This window comes from Pagrus major, chromosome 4 (genome assembly GCF_040436345.1).
Source record: "Pagrus major chromosome 4, Pma_NU_1.0".
Taxonomy (NCBI): Eukaryota; Metazoa; Chordata; class Actinopteri; order Spariformes; family Sparidae; genus Pagrus; species Pagrus major.
In genome coordinates, this window is record NC_133218.1 from 2,132,989 (window position 1) to 2,154,583 (window position 21,595).

General features: G+C 38.3%; 2 protein-coding genes across 2 annotated transcripts; one reads left to right on the forward strand and one right to left on the reverse strand.

Annotated features, from left to right (window-relative positions):
• Window positions 1-1,830: 1,830 nt before the first annotated feature.
• On the forward strand, window positions 1,831-8,322 carry LOC140994769 (high choriolytic enzyme 1-like). Its single transcript, XM_073464544.1, has 8 exons — window positions 1,831-1,849; window positions 3,292-3,300; window positions 3,539-3,616; window positions 4,146-4,301; window positions 4,829-4,949; window positions 5,446-5,624; window positions 7,065-7,146; window positions 8,190-8,322. The coding sequence occupies exons 1-8, from the start codon at window positions 1,831-1,833 to the stop codon at window positions 8,320-8,322; spliced, it is 777 nt and encodes a 258-aa protein (XP_073320645.1).
• Window positions 8,323-9,011: 689 nt separating this feature from the next.
• Window positions 9,012-14,178, reverse strand: LOC140994645 (FAS-associated death domain protein-like). Its single transcript, XM_073464380.1, has 2 exons — window positions 13,869-14,178; window positions 9,012-10,568 (listed from the first exon to the last, which is right to left on the reverse strand). Exons 1-2 carry the CDS (start codon window positions 14,164-14,166, stop codon window positions 10,291-10,293), a joined length of 576 nt encoding a protein of 191 aa, XP_073320481.1. The 5' UTR covers window positions 14,167-14,178; the 3' UTR covers window positions 9,012-10,290.
• Between the last annotated feature and the right edge of the window lie 7,417 nt (window positions 14,179-21,595).

Sequence of the window (21,595 nt, forward strand, 5' to 3'; positions counted from 1 at the left end):
CCAAGCCTCGGAGAAATACAAGAGCTCTTGACCAGTATATACTGTATGTAAAAGACTCAGACCTCACATGTGTAACTGTATTGTGTAAACTTGTAATTAAATGTAAAAATGCATTCCATTACAAAATGTGGTGTTTTTTTATTGGCTGATTCCACAGTTTTACATCTCACTATATTTTTTATAAGTACATACAAATGAATACGTACGAACAGTATTTCCCCAGCACAGTACCTACTGAACAGTGTCGGGGAAGCTGCTTTGAAACTACCTACACTTTTGTTGAAAGTGGCAGTCACACTTAAACCTACTCAACATACTAATGCTATTTCACATCTAATGTGACAAGAAACATTTACTTTTATTTCATATAATAAACAAAATACCAGAAGTATGGTCACACATTAATTAATGATACATTTATAGATAATTGCATTTTAGTCAACTGTTATTTAACAGTTAACAATAATTAAACACATTCTAAACCATTTATTAAGCAATAATAAAATGTAATAAACATCAGTTGTTACTTTACAATAAAGAATTGCTTAATACATCGTTTCTAAAGCATTTCGTTGTTTATTTACAAATAACTAAAGCGTAGTTAGCTGTAACGTTACCATTTTTTTTAAATGATGATTATTATACAGTGTTACCATTTATTGTTATATCACTGTTAAGTAGGCTACTTTATTAAACATATGCATTACTATTATATTGCTTTTAAGTAATTTCTTTGACAAATGCATTATTATTCCAAGGTGTAATGAATTACACGACAAAACAAGTTTATCCTAGTTGTCAGAACTCCAGCAGCAGTAATATTTTCATACACTTCAATGATAAATGAAGGCCCCTTCATTATGGACAGGTGTCACTCTGCCCTGTACCATTAAACTAGCCTGTTTCATTGATTTTCTTCTGCATCAGAAGACGGAGAGGTGCAGGTGTGTCCGTGCAGGAGCTGGAGTTCAATTCTAATCTTTTAAACCTTTATTATAAAATAAACTGTATCAGTGGAAGTGTTTCATTGTAGTGACCCACTGTTTAGTGGAAAACATAGCTCGCTACTGAAATAAAAAAAACATGATTGTGTAAATAGCTGCACCACCCAACTCCAAAACTCCCAAACATTGCTGTTCTTTAACTTGTTTAAATACCTCTTAAAAACAGGTGAGTCATATAATTAACTGTTGTGAGAAGCAGCTAAGTGAACAAATGTATATGTTTTAGTTTTATATTTTAAACACATTTATTATATTTATATATATATATATATATATATATATATATATATATATATACATACACACACATATATATATATATATGTACATGTATATACTGTATGTCAGCGTGAGACAAAGAGCAGCTGACAAACAGTCCTCCCTCACAAAGGTCCGTTTAGTAGCTGTTATGTAGCTTTCTGTCATATCACATGATCTTTTTTGAACTGGACAGACTCCTATAAGGCACATGTGATAAACCCAATCTAAGAAAAAATAACGTAAGAAATTAAAACCAAAAGCTCCATTAAAATGAACATTGTATGGCCAAAAGTATGTGGACATCCCTGCTCACATATTTTAATCCTAACCCACATTAAGTTTGGCGCTGTTATTCATGGGCGAGGGCTCTGTAGTTCAGCACAGCAGTCAGTGATATTTTATATTTTCAAATTGTTTTCAGGTTGTTAAAAGTAATTTCCTGTTTCAACATGATAATATCCCCATGCACAAAGCCAGTTCCATAAATAAATGTTTTTCCCATTTTAGTGTGGAGGAAATTGATCTGCACATACCTCTGACCTCAACCCCATCCAACACATTCACGATGAACCAGAACGACAACTGTGAGTTAGACCTGATCAGCCAACATTAATGTTGGACCTCACTGGCACTATAAGAAACCTTTTTATTGCTGCATAGAGAAATGCAATACTGTACTCCAATGCACGCACACACCTGTGAACAGATGTAATTTTTCACACATGTTGCAACGGCTCAGAAGTTTCCATTTACAGTGATAAAGGTGTGCTGCTATGTTTGCACATTCTGATATATCATGTTGTTGATTAGCTCTTGGAGTACATGGACAGCATAAAAACTCTCACTGAATAACAATGAGACACTTGCTCTCTCTGCAGGAGTTAAGGTAAGATCCCCGTCCTATTTTACCACTATAACTTTCAGTGTTCTTATACAGTGTCATTGATTTAGCTGACAGCCTGGCATGTTACATTAATATTTTGACATGCAGAGTATTATATCCTCCCCCTCCTCATCTTCTTCACCCTCTTTCTCTCTGGTTATTACAGGTCCGTTTCAACCATGTTGGTTTTCTCTTGGTCTCTTGTAACTCTGCTGCTGGTGTCCTCTTCCTGGGCCAAGGTAGAACATTCCAGAAATCATCTCACTGTCATGACATGAAGGCCTGCATGTAGGGTGCTAACACAGGCCAATCATTAATTAGATATTATAAAGGTTAATGGAAATATAGAGACACCTCAGAAACTCCATAAACAAGATACAAAGCGTTCATTCTATAGGACAAATTCATCCAGAAGGAAAATTAATAGATTAATAGAAAGAATGTTAAATGAATGTTTCATTGTTGGAAGTGTATGCTTAACTGCATTGCTGACTTTAATTTGTATGAAGGAGCAGCTGCAGGATTATGAAGAGCTGGGAGAACACAAATATCAAACTGTTTTCTTTTCTGCTTTCTGTAGTCTCATTATTTAATTTCTAAAAATATCTTTCTGGAACCATTTTGAGTTATTTAAATTTCTATAGTAATCTCTCCTCTATATTGAGCTGGTGAAGGAACTCCTGGAATCCCCCAAGTTAGCAAGGTTACTTAAATATCCCCAGAGTTTCTTGAGGCACTCCTAATTCTGATGGTGGAGGAGTTATCTAGCTGACAGAATGTGCATTTGGTTAGTGACAACTCTCCATTAAAGGGACATTATGAAATAAAAACTTTTAATTTGATGTATTATAACAATAAATTGAGTTTAGATTCATGTTTTGCATGTATTTACTTATGTCATTATTTATTTCCTATTTTAACATCTCAGGGATCCATACAGAAAAATTTAACCTTATTTGCATTGACCAAATCCTAAGCACCAAACATTTTAAGAGTCTTTTTAGCTAATTTGCCTGCAGTTTAAGATTTCTGTAAAACCGGACATTTCAGTAAGTTTCAGAGTTCAGAGTTGTTTTATAACCTGTCTTTGTGAATGATTTTCCATAACATTTTACTCTTCTTTACCATGTCACTGCGGGCGAGTACAGGAAGGTAAGAAAAAAAACAACCCCTCTTTATTCAAGTTTAAATAAAAACTGAGCAGTAAAACAGATGTATTTTGATCTAGAATTTCATTTTTCTGTTATTACAAATGTAATGAATAATTGTATATGAGCAATCAAGATGATTTTCCTGCACTTACAGTTGAAGTGATTCTGATGTCAAGCTCATATTTTCAAAATAATGATGTGTACAGTTCATTCAGTATCATACGCAATGTGTTCCGCAGAGGTTGCTACCACTGAGGAGGACACATCCAGGGAGCTTTCTGTTGGTGAGCTGCTGGAAAGAGCCAACAGAGACCGAAGTGAGTAGAGCGTTTCCTTACCTCAACTAGTCTGTTTTAGTCCCCTAACCTTATTCAGGCCTTAACCATGCTGTAGTGGCCATACTGGAGAAAAAATGAATTAAAAAAATCAAAATGTAACAATTTGTTTTACAAGCGTGGGTCTCAAAACCAACACACTTTAAGGTGGGACTAAAATGTTCCTTACGCATCAATAATAGAAGTGGACTGTTACTTTGTGAATGTTGGTGACAGAGCAGACAAATCTGCCTACAGTTTTGGTTATCCATTTGAAACAAGTAATCATACAGCATAAGTTATATTTGGCAAACCACAGCGGTGGCGCTATCACGCCTCTGTAGAGCTTTAGTGTCCAATGATGTTCTGGCTGTTCCACTGTGATAATAAAAGAAAGATTTTAGCAGCCTCTGATCCAAAAATAATCAGTCACTATTGGCCTGTGACACCTTACTGGATAAGTCATATGGTGGTGTTAAAATGTGCTCCAACCTGAATGCAACAACAATACACACCTGTGTTGGTCTTGCAGCCCCTGACTTTGATGAACCCACCCTGATCGGAGGAGACATTGCTATCAAGTCGGAGGCCGACAGAAACGCTGACCCCTGCACCTCCAGAGGCTGCCTGTGGCAAAAGTGGAGCGATGGGAAAGTCTACATCCCCTACTTTATCGCCAACCACTACTGTAAGCATTGATTGTTTTACTTAGATTTAGTTTTATAGGGACTAATGCATTTTACTCACAGAAGATTGCCACATATGATAACAGCTATAGTCACAGTTAATTTAGATGGATATCCCCATAAATGTTTACATCTTTATACACATGACACTTTGTATAAGCTACAATAAGGAACTTTCCTTTTTTGTTAATTCTGGGGACTTGTTTGATACATGTTGCTGCCATTAAATTCAGAATAAGCTTATATTTACAAAAATTAATGAAGTTGATGTGGTAAAACATTAAAGCAGTGAAATAACACCACTGATATTCTACACTTTGTCTAATAATAAAATAATAACTACTGCTGCAGTAATAATATAATTACAGTAATTTTGCCAACAGTCCAAAATAATAATATTGGAATTGTTCCTACTAAAAGTTCACAGTGGACACAGCTGACTTACACAACATTAATGAGTATGGTAAGAGTAAGACAGTGTTCAACTACAGCTACCTATATTCTCAACATGCCATATTTGTCCTGCCAGCCTCTCGTGAGATATCCATCATCACTCGTGGCCTGGAGTCTTTCTCTTCCATTTCCTGCATCCGTTTCAGACCCTACCAGAACGGTGATTATGAGTGGCTGAGCATTGAGTCCAGGGACGGGTAAGACTCAGGCTGTAGTTTCACAACTCACCAGCATGATGTCAGCCATAACCTCCAACAATTTAAACCTTCAAGCAGTCTTGTGTCTCAGTCATACATGAATAAAAACCTTTGTATCAGGACTTTCAAGAAATTGTAAGTTGCTCATTGTCACTTTAAAGCACCTCAGCCCTCCCTTTGATTTACTTTCATACATGTTCATGAAACACAAATGAATTTACATTTCATTAACCACAGAATATTAGTTATTAGTTGACTATTTTCCCCAGGACTTAATGACAAATACTGAAGAAAACATTTGAAGCTGCCACTGATGGTGGTCAGTGGTTATTAGTAGGATAGTGAGGAAATACAGAATAATGTTTGAATAGACACGATCTGACAGACTTGTTACACTGCTGTAACCAAATAGGACCAAATAGCAACACTTCCCTTTACAATTCTTCATGGTAATATTTTGTATGATTTCTGAGAAACTGTGTTCATGTGTCGACAGCTGCTATTCCTACGTGGGTCGTCAGGGTGGTGGTCAGACTGTGTCTCTGAGCCGTCAGGGCTGTCTGTACCACAGCACCGTCCAGCATGAGCTGCTCCATGCCCTTGGCTTCAACCATGAACAGACCCGCTCTGACAGGGACAACCACATCAGGGTGTACTGGGAAAACATCATTGATGGTAAGACTGTTTCGTTCCATGACTTCTTATATGAATTGCTGTAGAGGCACAAATAGCCTCTGAATGAACAGAGAAAATAATCAGTTTTCTGGCTGTTACATTAGCCAGAAATCAAGTAAAAAAATCAAACACTGGTTCATAGGTGTGGCATTCTGAAAGGCAGTGACAGTGACATGAGGAAGTGACATGTTAGATTTCTGTCTGATGTAGAGAAGTGTGTGTAGTGTTTTGCAAAAGCTGTATAAAGCATGTTCAAGTTTGTTAACACAGTTGCCCGTTGGCTCTTATCAAACGTTATAAAAACTTGTATTTCTCTCTTACTTCTGTCAGGGACAAAGTCACAGAACACAGAGAGCAGATGCACTGCCCAGTCCAGCTAACGTTAGCAAGACAGACAGAGAGATGCACTGGCTCTGCAAGCTAGCACACATCAACTTAATATTACTGTTGATTGCTGATATTACACTTGGAGAGAGGGAAAAAAAGGTTTTCCTGACTGCTGTTTCCACAATTCACGTCATTCATGTTGTTTTTCTTCCTCTTCTCGTGACCAGAGTGATAGTTACGCTTCACACTCTCATCTCTCAGTTGTAAACATTGACCCCGCACACAGATTTAATTTTTTGTTACTTATTATTTAAGTAACAATAACTAGAAAGTATTTTTCTAGTTATTGTATTGGCGTTTAGTTTATACCATTGTCTTCTTTGATTTTTTTGTATGTTTGAAAGCTGTTTGTTGGTTTTTAACCTGGTCTTGTAAGGTGTCCTTGAGTGCTCTGAACGGCGCCTGTAAATAAAATGTATTGTATTGTTATTATAAAATACCTCTCAAGATATACGAGCCAAATCAGCCAGATGGAATTCATTTTTTGAAGCTCCTCCCCCCTAACATCATAACTTCAACTGATGTGAAATTTGTCACAAGTCCAACTCAATATGCTCTACAACAAATCATCCTGGGCCATAAAAGTCTGTCCAAATAATTGTCCACCATTTTGATTGCTTTTTTTTTTTGTTTTTTTAAATGTTTTTCACATCCTCTCCTAATAGCACCAACAGCATCACAATTTCTGTGGACCATAATTGGACCAAGAGTCGGGGCTTAGCAGTAATTTCAAAAATTGTCCAGCCATCATTAATTTTATGTACGTACATATCTCCATGCCCTGTTTGTGTAGCTGTGGCTTATTAAAGTGAAACCAAATTTCTACAAATTTCCCATTCCAAACTTCAAAACAAACAAACAAGAAAAGAATACCCCAGTTTTTGTGCATTCAGTAAGTCACCTTCTCTGGGGGATACAAAGGTTGCTGGGTCAAATCCCCTACTGGCCAACAATTGGCAAACCATTCCTGAAACCATGTTTGTTGTATTGAATTGAAATGCAAATCCTCTCACAGTAAATGTCTGTGACATGTATTTTCTCTCACCTCTGCAGGTATGGCGTACAACTTCGATAAGATTAACACTCTGAACCAGGGAACTCCTTATGACTACAACTCTGTCATGCAATATGAGAGGTATGGATACCCCATCTTTGTTTCATTTACTTAATTTAATACATTATCATTATACCACCTTTGTAACTGCATTTAAGTACTTGCTATTAGGGTCTTTGAAGATTTTCAAATTTTTCAGAATCAGAATCAGTTTTATTGCTGAGTAGGTTTTCATATACCAGGAATTTGCCATGGTATTTTGGTGCGTAAGAATACCATAGTAAAAAATATAAAGAAAGACAAAAATACTGCACGTGGCGAAACATGAAGAAAAATTAAAAAAATAACATATGACAGAAATACTATAAAAACAGTATGTGCAATATAAATGTTACTTGTTATGATTAGACCTATGTTCTTTATTTTGTTGATTTGTGTACTTACATTATCCCAAAAGCTTCCAACAATGTTCAAACCAGAGAAATCCACAATTTACTCAAAGTAAGGTGCATTTTGTTTGGTCGGTTCATACCTCTGGGGTATGGAAGTCAGCCTAAAAGACAACATTTAAGGAGAATAAAACTTTAAAACATGACCACGTTCGTTAAAATTTGTGCCAGCGTCATGTCAGGTAGATTTTCATCAGCAGTGGCGGTTGTTTAATGGTGTGCTCACCACCAGTGAAGCAAGTTTAACTGCAGGATCTTTTGTGTTTATTCCCGTTACTCATGTAGTGTTTATCCTCCCCAAACAGCCAGCTTACTTTACTGGACACTAGCTGTAAGCATTAGCAACGTTATTAGCCACAGGCATTGTGTCTGTGAGTTTAAATTCAGGCCAACTCTAACTGAACTCAGAAGTAAAGTGCGTTTCCCTCCAGTAAGCAGTCCACATTACAGTACATAAACATCTGGCAAAGGAAGTCACCTCCGCAGATCACTGCTGCTGCAGTACTGCAGTGCAGTGAGTCAGGTGTGTAGACACTACATTGATGTAACTTGCAGAGGGTTGAGGGGGTGTTAGAGTCGGTGTCAGTGAGGGGTACCTGGTCTTATTAATTAGGCCAGCTGCACATGATTTCCAAGCTCACCCAGCTTTGTATTGTGCCGTCTGTTATTCTCCAGGTACGCCTTCTCCAAGAACAACCGTCCCACTATGGTGCCCATTCCTGACAGCAATGTATCATTTGGCCAGGCCACCCAGATGAGCAGGAATGACATTGATAGGCTTAACAGGCTGTACAATTGCTGTAAGTAGTCTGTGGAGTCACAGTGAAGGAAATTCTCTGCAGTCCCTCAGAACTGTGTCTGAAAAATGTGAAGTGGGCCTTTACACTTCAACAATTATTCATGTCTGTCTTAAATCAATACCCAGGTGTCCATATGAACATGGAAAGTTTTTGCTTGATGTAGTCATCACTGTACCTATTAGCCCTTTTACCGTTATGGCTGATGTATGGGCATATGAGTGTTGTTTTAAAACGGACTTAGTGAAATGAGAACCTGTCATTTAATGTTACAGTCAACATTGGAATATTCATACAGCTATCACCTATCAATCCCACTTTTACACTGTCCCTTCAAAAAGGCTCCACTAATAACATGCATTTCCTCTGCAGAAACTTCACCTGACCTTGCCCCCCTGCCCTGATGTCAACAGAGCGAGGGAAGAAGATGAGGGTTTTGGGTTGTCCTGTAAAAATACATCTTAACATTTTAAAGCATAAAAAGCGGATTGCTGCCTGACAATTTCATTAAATTGCAAAGAATATACACACTTTGTAGATTCTGGATATATTAATGAGACACTGGATTTCATGTCACATGAAAAAAAAAATCATCAACCGTTGGATAGCTTCTGATCAGTAAGCTGTTTTCCTTATATTATTACAATGACTTCCAATTTGTTTCATTTTAGACAACATAATATTAAAAGGAATAGTTCGATAAATTGGAAAATATGCTTTTATTCATTTTCTGGCATCGGGGTTGTTGATGCCACCATATGTGTCTATTACATGCACAATATGAATTTCTAATGAATGTTGCTCACTGGTTTACGTCAGTACAGTACATGTACAGTAAAATTATCTGGCTGTTTGGGGCGAATAAAAACTCATGATCCCCGGTCAAATTCGTTGGCTAGAGATGAGCACACCATTATTTAATGAAAATCTATTTGATGTGATTCGGGCACATTTGTTCATGGAGGAGGTAACGTTTTAGTGTTGTTCACATTATGTTTAGTGTTCTTCGCCAACTGCCATCCTCATTCTCTGACTGTATCCCACAAGTGCGACAGCAAAAGCCCACTAAATGAAACGCCCACCAAATGTTCTTAAGAGCACTTGTAAGTATAACTCAACAAAATTTATAACAAAGGTCTAGTTGTTTTTAGACATTCTAATGCAGAATTCTTACATATATCATATCAAATCTTTAAATATGAAGCTACACCAACAATCTGGTTGGCTTAGCAAAGCACAAAGCCTGGAGACGTGGTAAACAACTAGCCTGGTTAGTCCATTGGTCAGTCTTCTGAACAGCCCCTCTAAAGCTCACTAATCAACAGGTTGCAACTTGTTTGTTTAATACATACACAAACCAATGTGCAGAAACAGCAGTTTGCTGTCGGTGTGGCCTTATATTTGATAAACAGATATGAAAGTTGTATTGATCTCACCAGATGAAGAAAAAGTGGGTTTTGCAAAATGTCTTACTATTTCCATCTAATCGCCTATATATTCACATATCTAGTGACTGCATGCTAATATAAGTCACAGGACATTTAGAAGGTCCCTGTATTACCTTGTTCCATTGAAAAGACAAAAGTAACTTATTTCACAATAGCAGAAACTGAAAAACAGCATATTCCATTCAATAATGTCTACCACCACCTCCATAAGTCAGTAGAGTAATCAATATTTAATAAATCAGAATGTTACCGAGTTCATTCTTTTGTTTTCAGATTCAGATAAAAACATGAAAACTGAGCAATATCATTATCATTAACAGACCTCTGATCAGCCCTTTAAACACACTTACTCTTGCTCTGCTGCATGATTCAATCAGGAAGTCATGTAATTCACCTCAACAAAGATGTCTGGTCTTGATTTTTGGCATAATTTAATATATCTGTGTGTAACTCTCTTGAAACTTAATTTCTTTAAATCAGAGCTTTCATTTCTTTTCCAAAGTTCGCTCTTATCTGATCCGTAAAACTCTATCAATTTTCGAGGGTTGCAAGTCTGTACTCCACTTTATCAGCAGTCAGGTTGAACTGGCAGGCTCTCAGGGTTTTTATCAGATCCTCTGCTCGGGCCTCGGCTCCTCGATTCTTCCTCCACTCATTTAGCAGCTCCACAGCCGTCTCCTCCAGTTCTGTGGGATGCCTCTTGGAGATGGACTCCAGTTTGACATCAGTCAAACCCAGTTTGCGGCCCAGTTTACGCCAATTCCTTCCCAGATTCTCGGAAATCACCTCTGTGGCAATGTCCAGTTTGGCTGAAGGAGCAGGAGGAGGAGACATTGAGGGTTAGAAAAGAAACATTTCATAATTATGAGAAACAACAACAACAATAATAATAATGGCATTCCTACAATATATTGTACTGTACTCGTTGCTTGGATTAAAATGCAAATATATAACTAATGTCTTATAAATAAGGGAGTGATTGAAGTCTTTTTACTGTAAGTGTTGAAATATAGGAGCATTTGTTTGTTTTGCACACAAACACCTTTATGTTTTATCTCTCCCTATTCTATGTAATTCACTGAAACACTGAAAAAGTGCCCCTACAATTTTAAAATAACTAGCCTATTATCAAAATTCTTTTCTTACATTCCCACCCCCCTGAAAGAAACAGAATATATGCATTTATGTAGTTTACCTCATTAATGTGCACTCATTTCAGCACAGTGCAAGTCTTTACTGCGTTTTGTTGTAATTTACCAAAGCAATAGTATCTCTCCTCCTCTGTCTGTTTATCGCGGGCGTACAGCTGACACGTTGTGGAGGTAGGTATGGCTATGTGAGACTTGTGCTGGCTGGGCTCCACTATGGAGCAGAGTGGACTGGTCCCTCGGAGAGACAGGGGAAATTAAGATGACTCAAGTTGACAACTCACTATGTTACGCCTTGTGATGTCTGTCTTTGTTTTGTTCTGTATGATGCAACATGAATTTGAAAGCGGTGAAGACGTTGACTGTACTTCATACTTCATATGGCTCCAAAGAAATGTCTGTTTTTACATAGATGGATATAAAAATAGGCTATGATTTTTTCTCTGCAAAACAAGAGCGAGAGTAGAAAGAACCAGATGAGAAAGTGGACAAGTAGTGAAGATTATTATGGTAGAACTAACTGTTTAGCTGAGGGGAAGAAAAAAAAAATTGACAGAATTTGAAATGTATGGGAGCTGAGCACCCCTAAAGGTCTGACCCAAGAATCGCCCCTGCACTGAAATGTTATCATGAATTATCAATTTAAGGGAAAGAGTTTTTTCATCTTTTGGTTGGCAAGCCTGTGAAAAAAACAAGGGACCAGTAAAACTCTACTTGCTCTAAAGTGGGCTACTGGGGAAAAAATGTTCACGTAAATTACGTAACAGCAGAGGGAGAGACGTGAGATTAAGATACTATGCAAGGTGAAAGGCATGCACAACAGGAAGTTATTGTCGTTTGGCTGCTGATCATCACAGACACAGTGGATGTGATAGAAGGAGATAGAAACATTTTGTGTCCATTTGCTGCAGTTTGTGTCAGAAATCTTACATCTTCTTCACAGAACACACAGACATGAAACTTACACAATCCAAGGATATAGGCTTATTTAGGATATCATATTATATATGATTTCCATCATAAATAAAGGCCCATACATCTGCTTAGAAAGAAAAAATAAAACTCTTGACAACTTCATTTTAACTATCCTTATGATCAACAATATTACCTGCAAAGCATCATGGGAACTGTAGTTCTAACAGTATTATCCAAAATAACATGTGAATACAATATCTTTACTTTTTACTCAGGTTTGACTTCTGGTACTTTTTACAACACTGCTAAACTGTCCACATGTAAGATTTTGTCCTGTTGATCAAAGTTTTGTTTTTTAGTTTTTTTTTAACCAGCCTTAAGTCAGTCAGTCAGTCAGTCAGTCAGACAGTCAGTCAGATAGTAAGTCAGTCAGTCAGTCAGTCAGTCAGGTAGTGCGTCAGTCAGTCACTCAGTCAGTCAGACAGTAAGTCAGACGGTAAACAGTCAGTCAGTCAGTCAAGTACATAGTCAATCAGTCAGAGTGCTTTCTCACTGGGCGTTCCCAATGAGCACATGCCATGGCAAGTTCAGAGACAACTAATAGACGGCATATAACAGCTAATGGTTGCCTCACACTAAGTTGGACTAGGCATTCATCATTCTCACAGTGAGTTATAGCAAATTATGACATATAACAGCATATAAAGAGATCACATCTGTCAGAGCAATGTGAAACTACAAATTCAGAAGAACTGTCGGATTATGAAATGTGAGGGCTCCGTATTTGCTCATTGCACTGTGGACTTCCCTGAGCTAAAGTTTTAAAACAACACGTTATTAGAGTTATTGAATATTAAATCATCAATTTATACTCACTACATCTGAGCCTTTCTTACCCTCATATGTGAATGAACTACAGGTTAGGCACTTCTTTTTTCAATACATACATTTATATTATCATTTATCTTATTGGTATCTGCCATAAGAAGCAGGTAATTATCAGTTATCGACTGAAAAAAATCAATATTGTGCACCTCGACTATCAAAGTGCATTGTGGGTAATGTAGGATGTGTTTTTGGAGCTTGGCCCATTCTAGGACAAAATGTCTAAGTAAGAGTAAAATTGTAATAAAAGCAGGTCAATCCCATTGTCATGATGCTGATCATACTTTAAGCAGATTTAAGAGGTCAATCACACTAAGTGTCAAGTTTATTCGGTACCACTAGAAAACTAATGTAGTACAGCATGCAGTAGAATAAATCCTCCTTCATGAAGGTTCTGATGTTCAGTTTGTCGAGCTGTTGAACTGTATTGTGTTATACTGACTGGTGCCTGACCTGTCAGTCGAACACAATACAGTTCAGTAGCAGCACAAACTGAGCAGCCTCATGAATCACATTTACTGCAGGACTGTTGACTACATTTGTTTTAGTAGTAGTAGTAGTAGTAGCAGCACTAGAAGTAGTAGTAGTAGTAGTAGTAGTAGTAGTAGCAGCAGTACAAGTAGTAGTAGTAGTAGTAGTAGTAGTAGCAGCAGTACAAGTAGTAGTAGTAGTAGCAGTAGCAGTAGCAGCAATAGAAGTAGTAGTAGTAGTAGTAGTAGCAGCAGCAGCAGTAGAAGTAGTAGTAGTAGTAGCAGTAGCAGCAGTAGAAGAAGTAGTAGTAGTAGTAGCAGTAGCAGCAGCAGCAGTAGAAGTAGTAGTAGACTACTACTACTTCTACTGCTGCTGCTGCTACTGCTACTACTACTACTACTACTTCTTCTACTGCTGCTACTGCTGCTGCTACTACTACTACTACTACTACTACTTCTTCTACTGCTGCTACTGCTACTGCTACTACTACTACTACTACTAGTAGTAGTAGTAGTAGTAGCAGCAGTAGTAGTAGTAGTAGTAGTAGTAGTAGTAGCAGTAGCAGCAGCAGCAGTAGAAGTAGTAGTAGTAGTAGCAGCAGTAGAAGTAGTAGTAGTGGCAGAAATAGTAGTCCTTCCTTGAACCTGCTGCTGTCTGAACACAGTGACTCTACAGCGCCGCTCACTGTACCTTTCTCCGTCTCGGGCGGTTCGTAGCTCGTTGACCCAGACTTCCTTATTAAACCTTTTAATTTGTCTGAGAGGTCCTCTCGACAGATTTCTGTGAGAAGCTGACACAGATACGCAGTGTTGTCGTGGTCCAGCTTGCGTCTCTCCTTCAAAACCCGGAACAGTTTTGTTCCAGTGTCGATCTTTTCCAGCTCTTTTTTCCCGATGTCCTCGCACAGAAACTTCATTTTTTCCAGCTGTTCAGGGGACAAGTCGTTAGAAATCTCCAGTAAAACGGGGTTCAACTGTGAGGAGCTCATGTTTTGTACACACACAGCACCTCACTGACGGCAGGAAGTGTCTGAACTAGGAAATAACTTTTACTTTCACTTCCGTTAAAATAAAATATGTTACATTAAAGTGTTTCATGCGCCCATGATGAATAAAAAACACTTTTTTTACTGCACCAATTGGAGAAATGCCAAAATAAAAGTCCCATATTTATACCTGCAGATTCTTATATTTGACGTACTGTAAAAACACATTACTCAATAACTCCTGGCTATGGGTGGTATATTTGACTTCTACACATAGAAGACTACAAGTGTCCTTTATATCAAGCATTTTTACTGCACCAATGTGGAGAAATTCAACAATAAAATTCCATATTTGTGTCTCCAAGTGGCATATTTTCATATATTTGAGCTACTGTAAAAACACATTGCTCAATAATTGACTTCTACACATCTAAGACTACAACTATACTTGATATCAAGCATTTTTACTGCACCAATGTGGAGAAATTCAAGTATAAAAGTCCCATATTTATACCTGCAGATAGCATATTTGACCATATTTGAGGTGCTGTAAAAACACATTGCTCAATATTTCCTGGCTATGGCTATGTGTAGAAATCAGATACAGTATATCACCCATAGCCAGGAAATATTGAGCAATGTGTTTTTACAGCACAAGGGACTTTTATACTTGAATTTCTCCACATTGGTGCAGTAACAATGCTTAATATTAAGTATGCTTGTAGTCTTCTATGTGAAAAAATGAGATATACCATCCATAGCCAGGAATTATTGAGCAAAGTGTTTTTACAGTAGCTTAAATATGGTCAAATATGCAATCTGCAGGTATAAATATGGGACTTTTATACTGGAATTTCTCCACATTGGTGCAGTAAAAATACTTGATATCAAGTATAGTTGTAGTTTTAGATGTGTAGAAGTCAAATATAGCATCCATAGCCAGGAATTATTAAGCAGTGTGTTTTTACAGTAGCTCAAATATATGAAAATATGGAATCTGCAGGTATAAATATGGGACTTTTATACTTGAATTTCTCCACATTGGTGCGGTAAAAATGCTTGATAATAAACATAGGCTGCAGTTTTTTTGCAGCGGCTGCAGTTTTTAGAGCCAGGCGCTGCAGTTGCTCTCCACCGACTGCAAGACCTCAGGGCATGATGGGAAACCCCTGGCTGTCGCCTGATCAAAGAGCTGATTGGCTCTTAGTTAGGACTACAAACACTACATTTTGTCGAAAATCCTAATTTTCTGTGTAATTGTTATATTTAATGCTAGATTATATGAATCTCATGTTGTAAATTGAAGGTTTAATCTGTTAACAAACATTTTGTGTGGTTGATAATAACAATAATAATAATAATAATAATAAAAGTTATTTATATAACACTTATCAAAACGAGCAATCAGTGTTTTACAAGGCAGACAAAAAGAACAAAGAATAGAATACAATGCCAGATACACACATATTCCCACATATATACTGTATATAATTACAAATATAAATACATCAATAAATAAAGATTATAAGAAACCTTTGCTGCTCCACCTCCCCATGTGTAGCCTATATATGTAGCTGTGAGAACATTTGGACTGTTAATTCAGTAGTTCAATTTCTTAAATTTAGGGATTGTATGATTTATAAATGACAGTGCCTTTACATAAATCTACTTTGTAGGCAATTCTTATTCAGAAAATATGACTTCCAAGGGCTAACATCTGCCCAGTCGTTCTGATTCTCACCTCAATCGTAACAGTGGCATCGTTAAACAAATAAAAAGTTATGATTGACAAATTTAGACCACAGTGAAAAGTAGTTATCATTTTAGAAAAATCCACTTTGTATAACCTCAAAACCGTGAACCTAAAAAATATGATCAATTCATTGGTACAAAGTTTGTATTTCTATTTGTTACATTTGTGAGATTAAATAGTAAAAATCACACCACATCCCATATGCCCACTAAGATGATTAACACAGTGGAATTTATGTGCAAAGTTACCATTATTCTCTGGCTACATATCACGTAACAGCAACTGCTAAAGAAAAAATATTCACACTGAGTCAAACTTCAGTTCTGATAAATATATTGGTTATTTATTGGACAGTTGCAGTAAAGCGTAAGAAATACATTCTTGAATGACATCATTAGCAAAATCATCAAAACACACAACAGCAATCACTGTGATGGGCACAATCTGTTCACAATTATAAGGGTTCCCATACAATGGATCTGCTCCATTTCAAGCAGTTGTGTGGTAAGAAGGTCTTGTAATGCAGCTGGGTATATAAGGCACCTGCAGAACCCAGTTTTGACCAACAACAATGGATAAGGTCATAATTACCATGAGAGACGACAAAGGTGCCATTCAGTTACGAGTGAGCAGAGAAACTGCTGAAAGACTGAGAACTGATGAGTAAAAAAGAAAAGTATGATACCTTAATACCATTAGAAATTTGGATGGCATTTATTAAATGAGATCTGTTTTTCCAGATAACAAGTATGCCACTGACATACTGAAGCAAATAAGAGCTGCAGAACACAATCAAGGTAAGTTTTCTTTTTTTATTATGCCAAACATGAATATTTAAATACATATGGATGAGTCTTTTCAATTTTCTGGCTTTCTTTCTCTGCAGTAAACCCAAGCAGTGTTGTCACCCAACCTCCTGTCTTTCCCACTCCTCAACCTCCAACATTCACCCAGTGCCCCACTCTTATTCCCCAGCCTACAGTTTCCACCACCCCCACTCAGGTTCGGACCCAGCCTGCAACTACATTCACCCAGTGCCCCACTCCTGAAACACACGTTACCACAGCAGTCATCCTCTTCAGACAACTTGGTCCCATTTCCATCCTTCCAGCCAGAATGCCACGAATCCCAGACAGGTACAGTGGATTAGAATACAATATGAATGTTTTTAACAATACTACAGTGTTTTTACAGAATTCAAACACAGACCGATCTCAGGCAACAGGAGAAGGCAAGATTACTTGGGAATATTACTTGGTAAGTGCTTGCTCTGTATGTACATCTTACATTTTAGTGGGACTTTCTGAAGAGTATCAATCTCCCTTTTGTCCTGTTCAGTATTTTGCCACCCACAATTTAACTATGGGGCTTCATCAGTGCCTCATAGTTGCAACACTGGTGAAGGGGGGGAAATTATCACAGCAAACTAGTGTGAAAATACCACTTTGTACCTGTCTGATTTTTACTGAAATTCTGTTGTGTCCTTACAGCAAATGAATGAAATATTTGGTGGCTCCGGGGTGGGGAGTGCACCACCGGGTACCATTATTTCCACACCACTCTTGCCCAGTCAAGTCAAGTTACTTAAAGAAAGCAACACAAACTTAAAATGTTAAAACGATATTTGTGTCTGTCTTTTTGATACAACTCATCAAGAAATCATTGCTGACCGATGAAAACCATGTATCTCCACAATGTCATCTTTATATGGGATAATAAAAATACAACCTTGTTTTAAACTTCGTGAGAGTAAAATTCCTAGGTTATTCAAATGTTTTGTTAGAGTGTTTTAATTTGCCTGAGATGTAGGAGAATTTCTAAACCCATTATTAACTGATAACTTGAGAATCATCACACATGAAGATACGTGGTTTTCACTGGACGGCGATCAGAGAAAAATACAAAGCACTGGACTAAATGAACTGTAAAAGTGGCCATATGCTCTGGTTCATTTTCAATATCTACATAACACATATCATCTTCTCCGTTCCAGTCCATCTTCATGGAAAAGTAGGGGGATCTCTTCTGCTTTAATTTCATCAGCGATCAAGAACGCATACGCAATTTCTTCAGCCATAGCTATCTGAACGTGTTCTGCAAACTACAGGTAGCCTACAGATGGATCTAACAGGATGTAAATATTTCTCTGACTTCCTGTATATTCTTTGATGGCGGCTGGAAACTGTCCGACTTGACTGCAGCTTTTTGTCACCGCCCCCTGCTGCTGCCGCCTGGTCTCGTCCACCTTCCAGGCGAGGCGCAGTTCATCTCGAATGAGCCTAATGACTGACTAGGATAATAATTCAGGCCGGGGATCTGACGTCGGCCCACTCTTCTATTATTTGATTAGTTTTCTGTTTATGCCAAAAACACATATTTTACTAGCAGTTTAAATGTATTTAGTTTCAGTAGTTAGTTAATTGCACTTCTATAATAAAGGCAATACATTTTCATAGGCCTGTAATCTTTTATTTATTATTTATTTGTATGCACTTTTGGAGTGTTCTGGGGTTTTGTATGAAGCTTTTTTGGTGGTTAAGTTTGGGGTAAGGGTTAGGGGTGGACTGATTATCGGTGCCGATATCCGGTGTGACAGTTTAACTGGTGTTCATTTTAACTGGCGAGGGTCCCAGATGTGCTGGAGGTGTGGTTAGAGAATCCCGTCTCGAGAGGGGTCCTCGGCCCTGTCCGCCAACCAGGAAAAACATTCCGATCACCCTGCTCATCGATCCAAGTCATGTATATGAATATTAATGTTGACTTGGCTTGAACACCACTATTCCACACGGAAATGCCGGGGTCCGCGATCTGCAAGCCACTTCACAACGAACGCTACAGAGCGCACAATGACAGTGTAGGTGACTGTTTCGATGCCTGTCCAAAAAAACGCAACTGTCAATAAATCGTCCAAAAGTGCATGTTGTCGGTCTCATATCTGTGTCGCGGATGTCTGTACTTACAGACAGCTGGTGGGTGGAACAGTCTGAGGCATTTGTTCACGCCGAGCGGCTCGAGAGCAGCGTGCAGAGCGCTGTTAGCTGTGGCGTTGAGTGCGCAGCGTCCAGGTCAACTTGTGACACTTGTTACCATCGCGTATTTCTTTCATCTCACACTCCGTTCAAATGGTCACTTAAAGTCATCGGTCCCAGCCGTATACATCGCTATTAAGCTGGCGCCAAGTCGATGTGAAAACTGTACACTGTCATTCAGCCTGCTGGTGAAACAGTCTGCAGAGTATGTTGACACCCAGCCCGAACTCAGCGTGAGGTCAGTCAGCTGTGGCAGAGCGTGAGACGCCCAGATCAATCTGTGATACAAACACCTGTATCGACTGTCGATCGTGATTTATAGCAAAGCCCAGACATGTATCTCACACTGCTCAAAGTGCAGAGATGAATATCAGAAGGGATAGGAATCCTATCAGCATTTTGCTGATTATCTGTATCAGGGTTTTATTTACCCCGCCAATAAGAGTTGTTTATTAAAAATCGGGTAAAAAGGAAATAAGGCGTTCTCCAAGAATTAGCTGGGTTTAGAGCGGCAAAGTGTATGGTGTGTGTCCCTGTTAAAAAACACGGATACAGATGTCCAGTTTAGTGGTGGATTTATTTGACTGTGGTTCTATAATAAAGATACAAAGCAACAATCAGTGCAGAACACACCATACATAACACACATATAATAACACAACTCTGGATATAAAGGACTGAATTCAGCAATCAATCATATGATATTAATCATATATTGTAAACAAATCGCCTCCCAAGACACACACAGCACCCACGGTGAGAATTACCTTATTAGCTGAACATCACAGCAGCATGAGATAGCATTAGCCATATTCACAGGTAAATAATACAAATAACACAATACAGCATCCAACTTGGACAGTGAAACGCCATCAAACTCACCTTCTAGCATTTACACACAATAAACCCAAGATGTACAGGTGAATGTTGGGAAAAAAACAGGCAAAAGGAAAATCGCGAGCTATCCACTGCTGTATCAGGAGGAAAACTAACTTTCACAGGACGGCATCTCACACACAGGTGTGGTGCGTTCAATAGCGTCGAAACGACTGTGGTGCGTTCCTGAGCGTCGAACATATGAAAACTCACCGAGAAACACAATAACTGAACGGTATTTAGATGAAAACACATAAACAACATGGGCTTTCTAACAGTGGGCTACTTCCGCTTTGCTGCAGCTGCCCCTCTGTCTGCATTCACCTCTCTGGGGCACGGATGAAGTCTCACGTAATGTCCCGCCCACAACACTGTTTGATTGGTTACAAGTCACAGAGTAATAGCCAATCAACACTGAAGGCTTTGTGCCGCTGACAGACGCAGACACACGGCAGATATAGGGGAAAAGCTCCTGTGAGCTGGCGGAGCAGCATTAAGAAGGTAAGACAGCAGGTATTTGAGATAAAACATCACAATCCTTTACACCAGGGGTTGGCACCCATTTTGATATGAAGTCCGATTTTAAAATGTTATCAGTTAATCAGTGTGCCGTATCAACCTTAAGGATCAGGTTAAGTTTGATAACGACACCACATCAAAAGGTAAGTCCAACGGACCTGTAATTTTATCTAATCGATATGGCAATTTAAAATCACATTTTTCTCCCATAAATAGGACACTGTAATTATTTAATAATAATAATTATAATAATCATAAACTTTATTTATATAGCACTTTTCTTCACAAAGTTACAAAGTGCTTCACAAATGAAAAGAAAACATAACAAACAAATATATGACATATAGCCTCTGTATAATCAAACTGCCAAACAGGCTGCACAACTGGCAATAGCTGTGAGAGGGATAACTTCAAGTTTTCCCAGAAAATTATTTTGCTGACCTAACGCTAGTGTGCCACTGGTTAGTCAGCCAAGGCAAAGCTGACTGTTTGCGTAAAACTCGTAAGGAGGCCTTCGATCTATCTATGTTAGCAGACTTAGTGTCTGTCACCTATTTACCTCCTATTCCTCTGGCTAGAGGTGAGAAACTCTGCATTCACCCCCCTTGCTATGTTGTTAAACAGATAACCATGTATGGGAGGGATGCTTCCTGAAGCTGTAGATATAATTTGAGCATTTGGGAAGACTTGTTAGGATAAACATGATATTGCTCTGTGCAGACAGATGTACTGTTATGTTGTTCCTCCTTGATCAAGTTTGTATAAACTACTTCAACTTAAGTCATTGGTATCTCTAAGTCTTCTTCATCTCTCCTGAATGGTCAAGCGAGCCGAAATTCCACAACAGTTATACGAGTGATAACGTTAGCCTATAGAGATACCAATAACAAGATAATACAGAGTATATTTCTGCACCAACAGCTAATGTTATAGTTTTGAGTAACATTGGGGCCAGTAACAACTGGAACTTATTTAAAATTCCACGCTGCAGATGTAACATTACACGCCTGTATGAGTCGGTGTTTTAACATGCTGTATGTAGCGTTAGCAAATAACGTATGCTCATGGCAGCGTTAGTGAAATTCAACAACTTCATTGACTGGCCCACTATTTAGCCAGCCAGTCATACTGTACCAACATTACTGAAGTGTCTCCTGAAGCTGTCTCTGACTGTTGCTTGGAACAGTGGTGCAGAATATTATGTGTTGTTCAGACCAAACGCAGAGAAAATATTTGCGTCGCTCACATGAGTTTG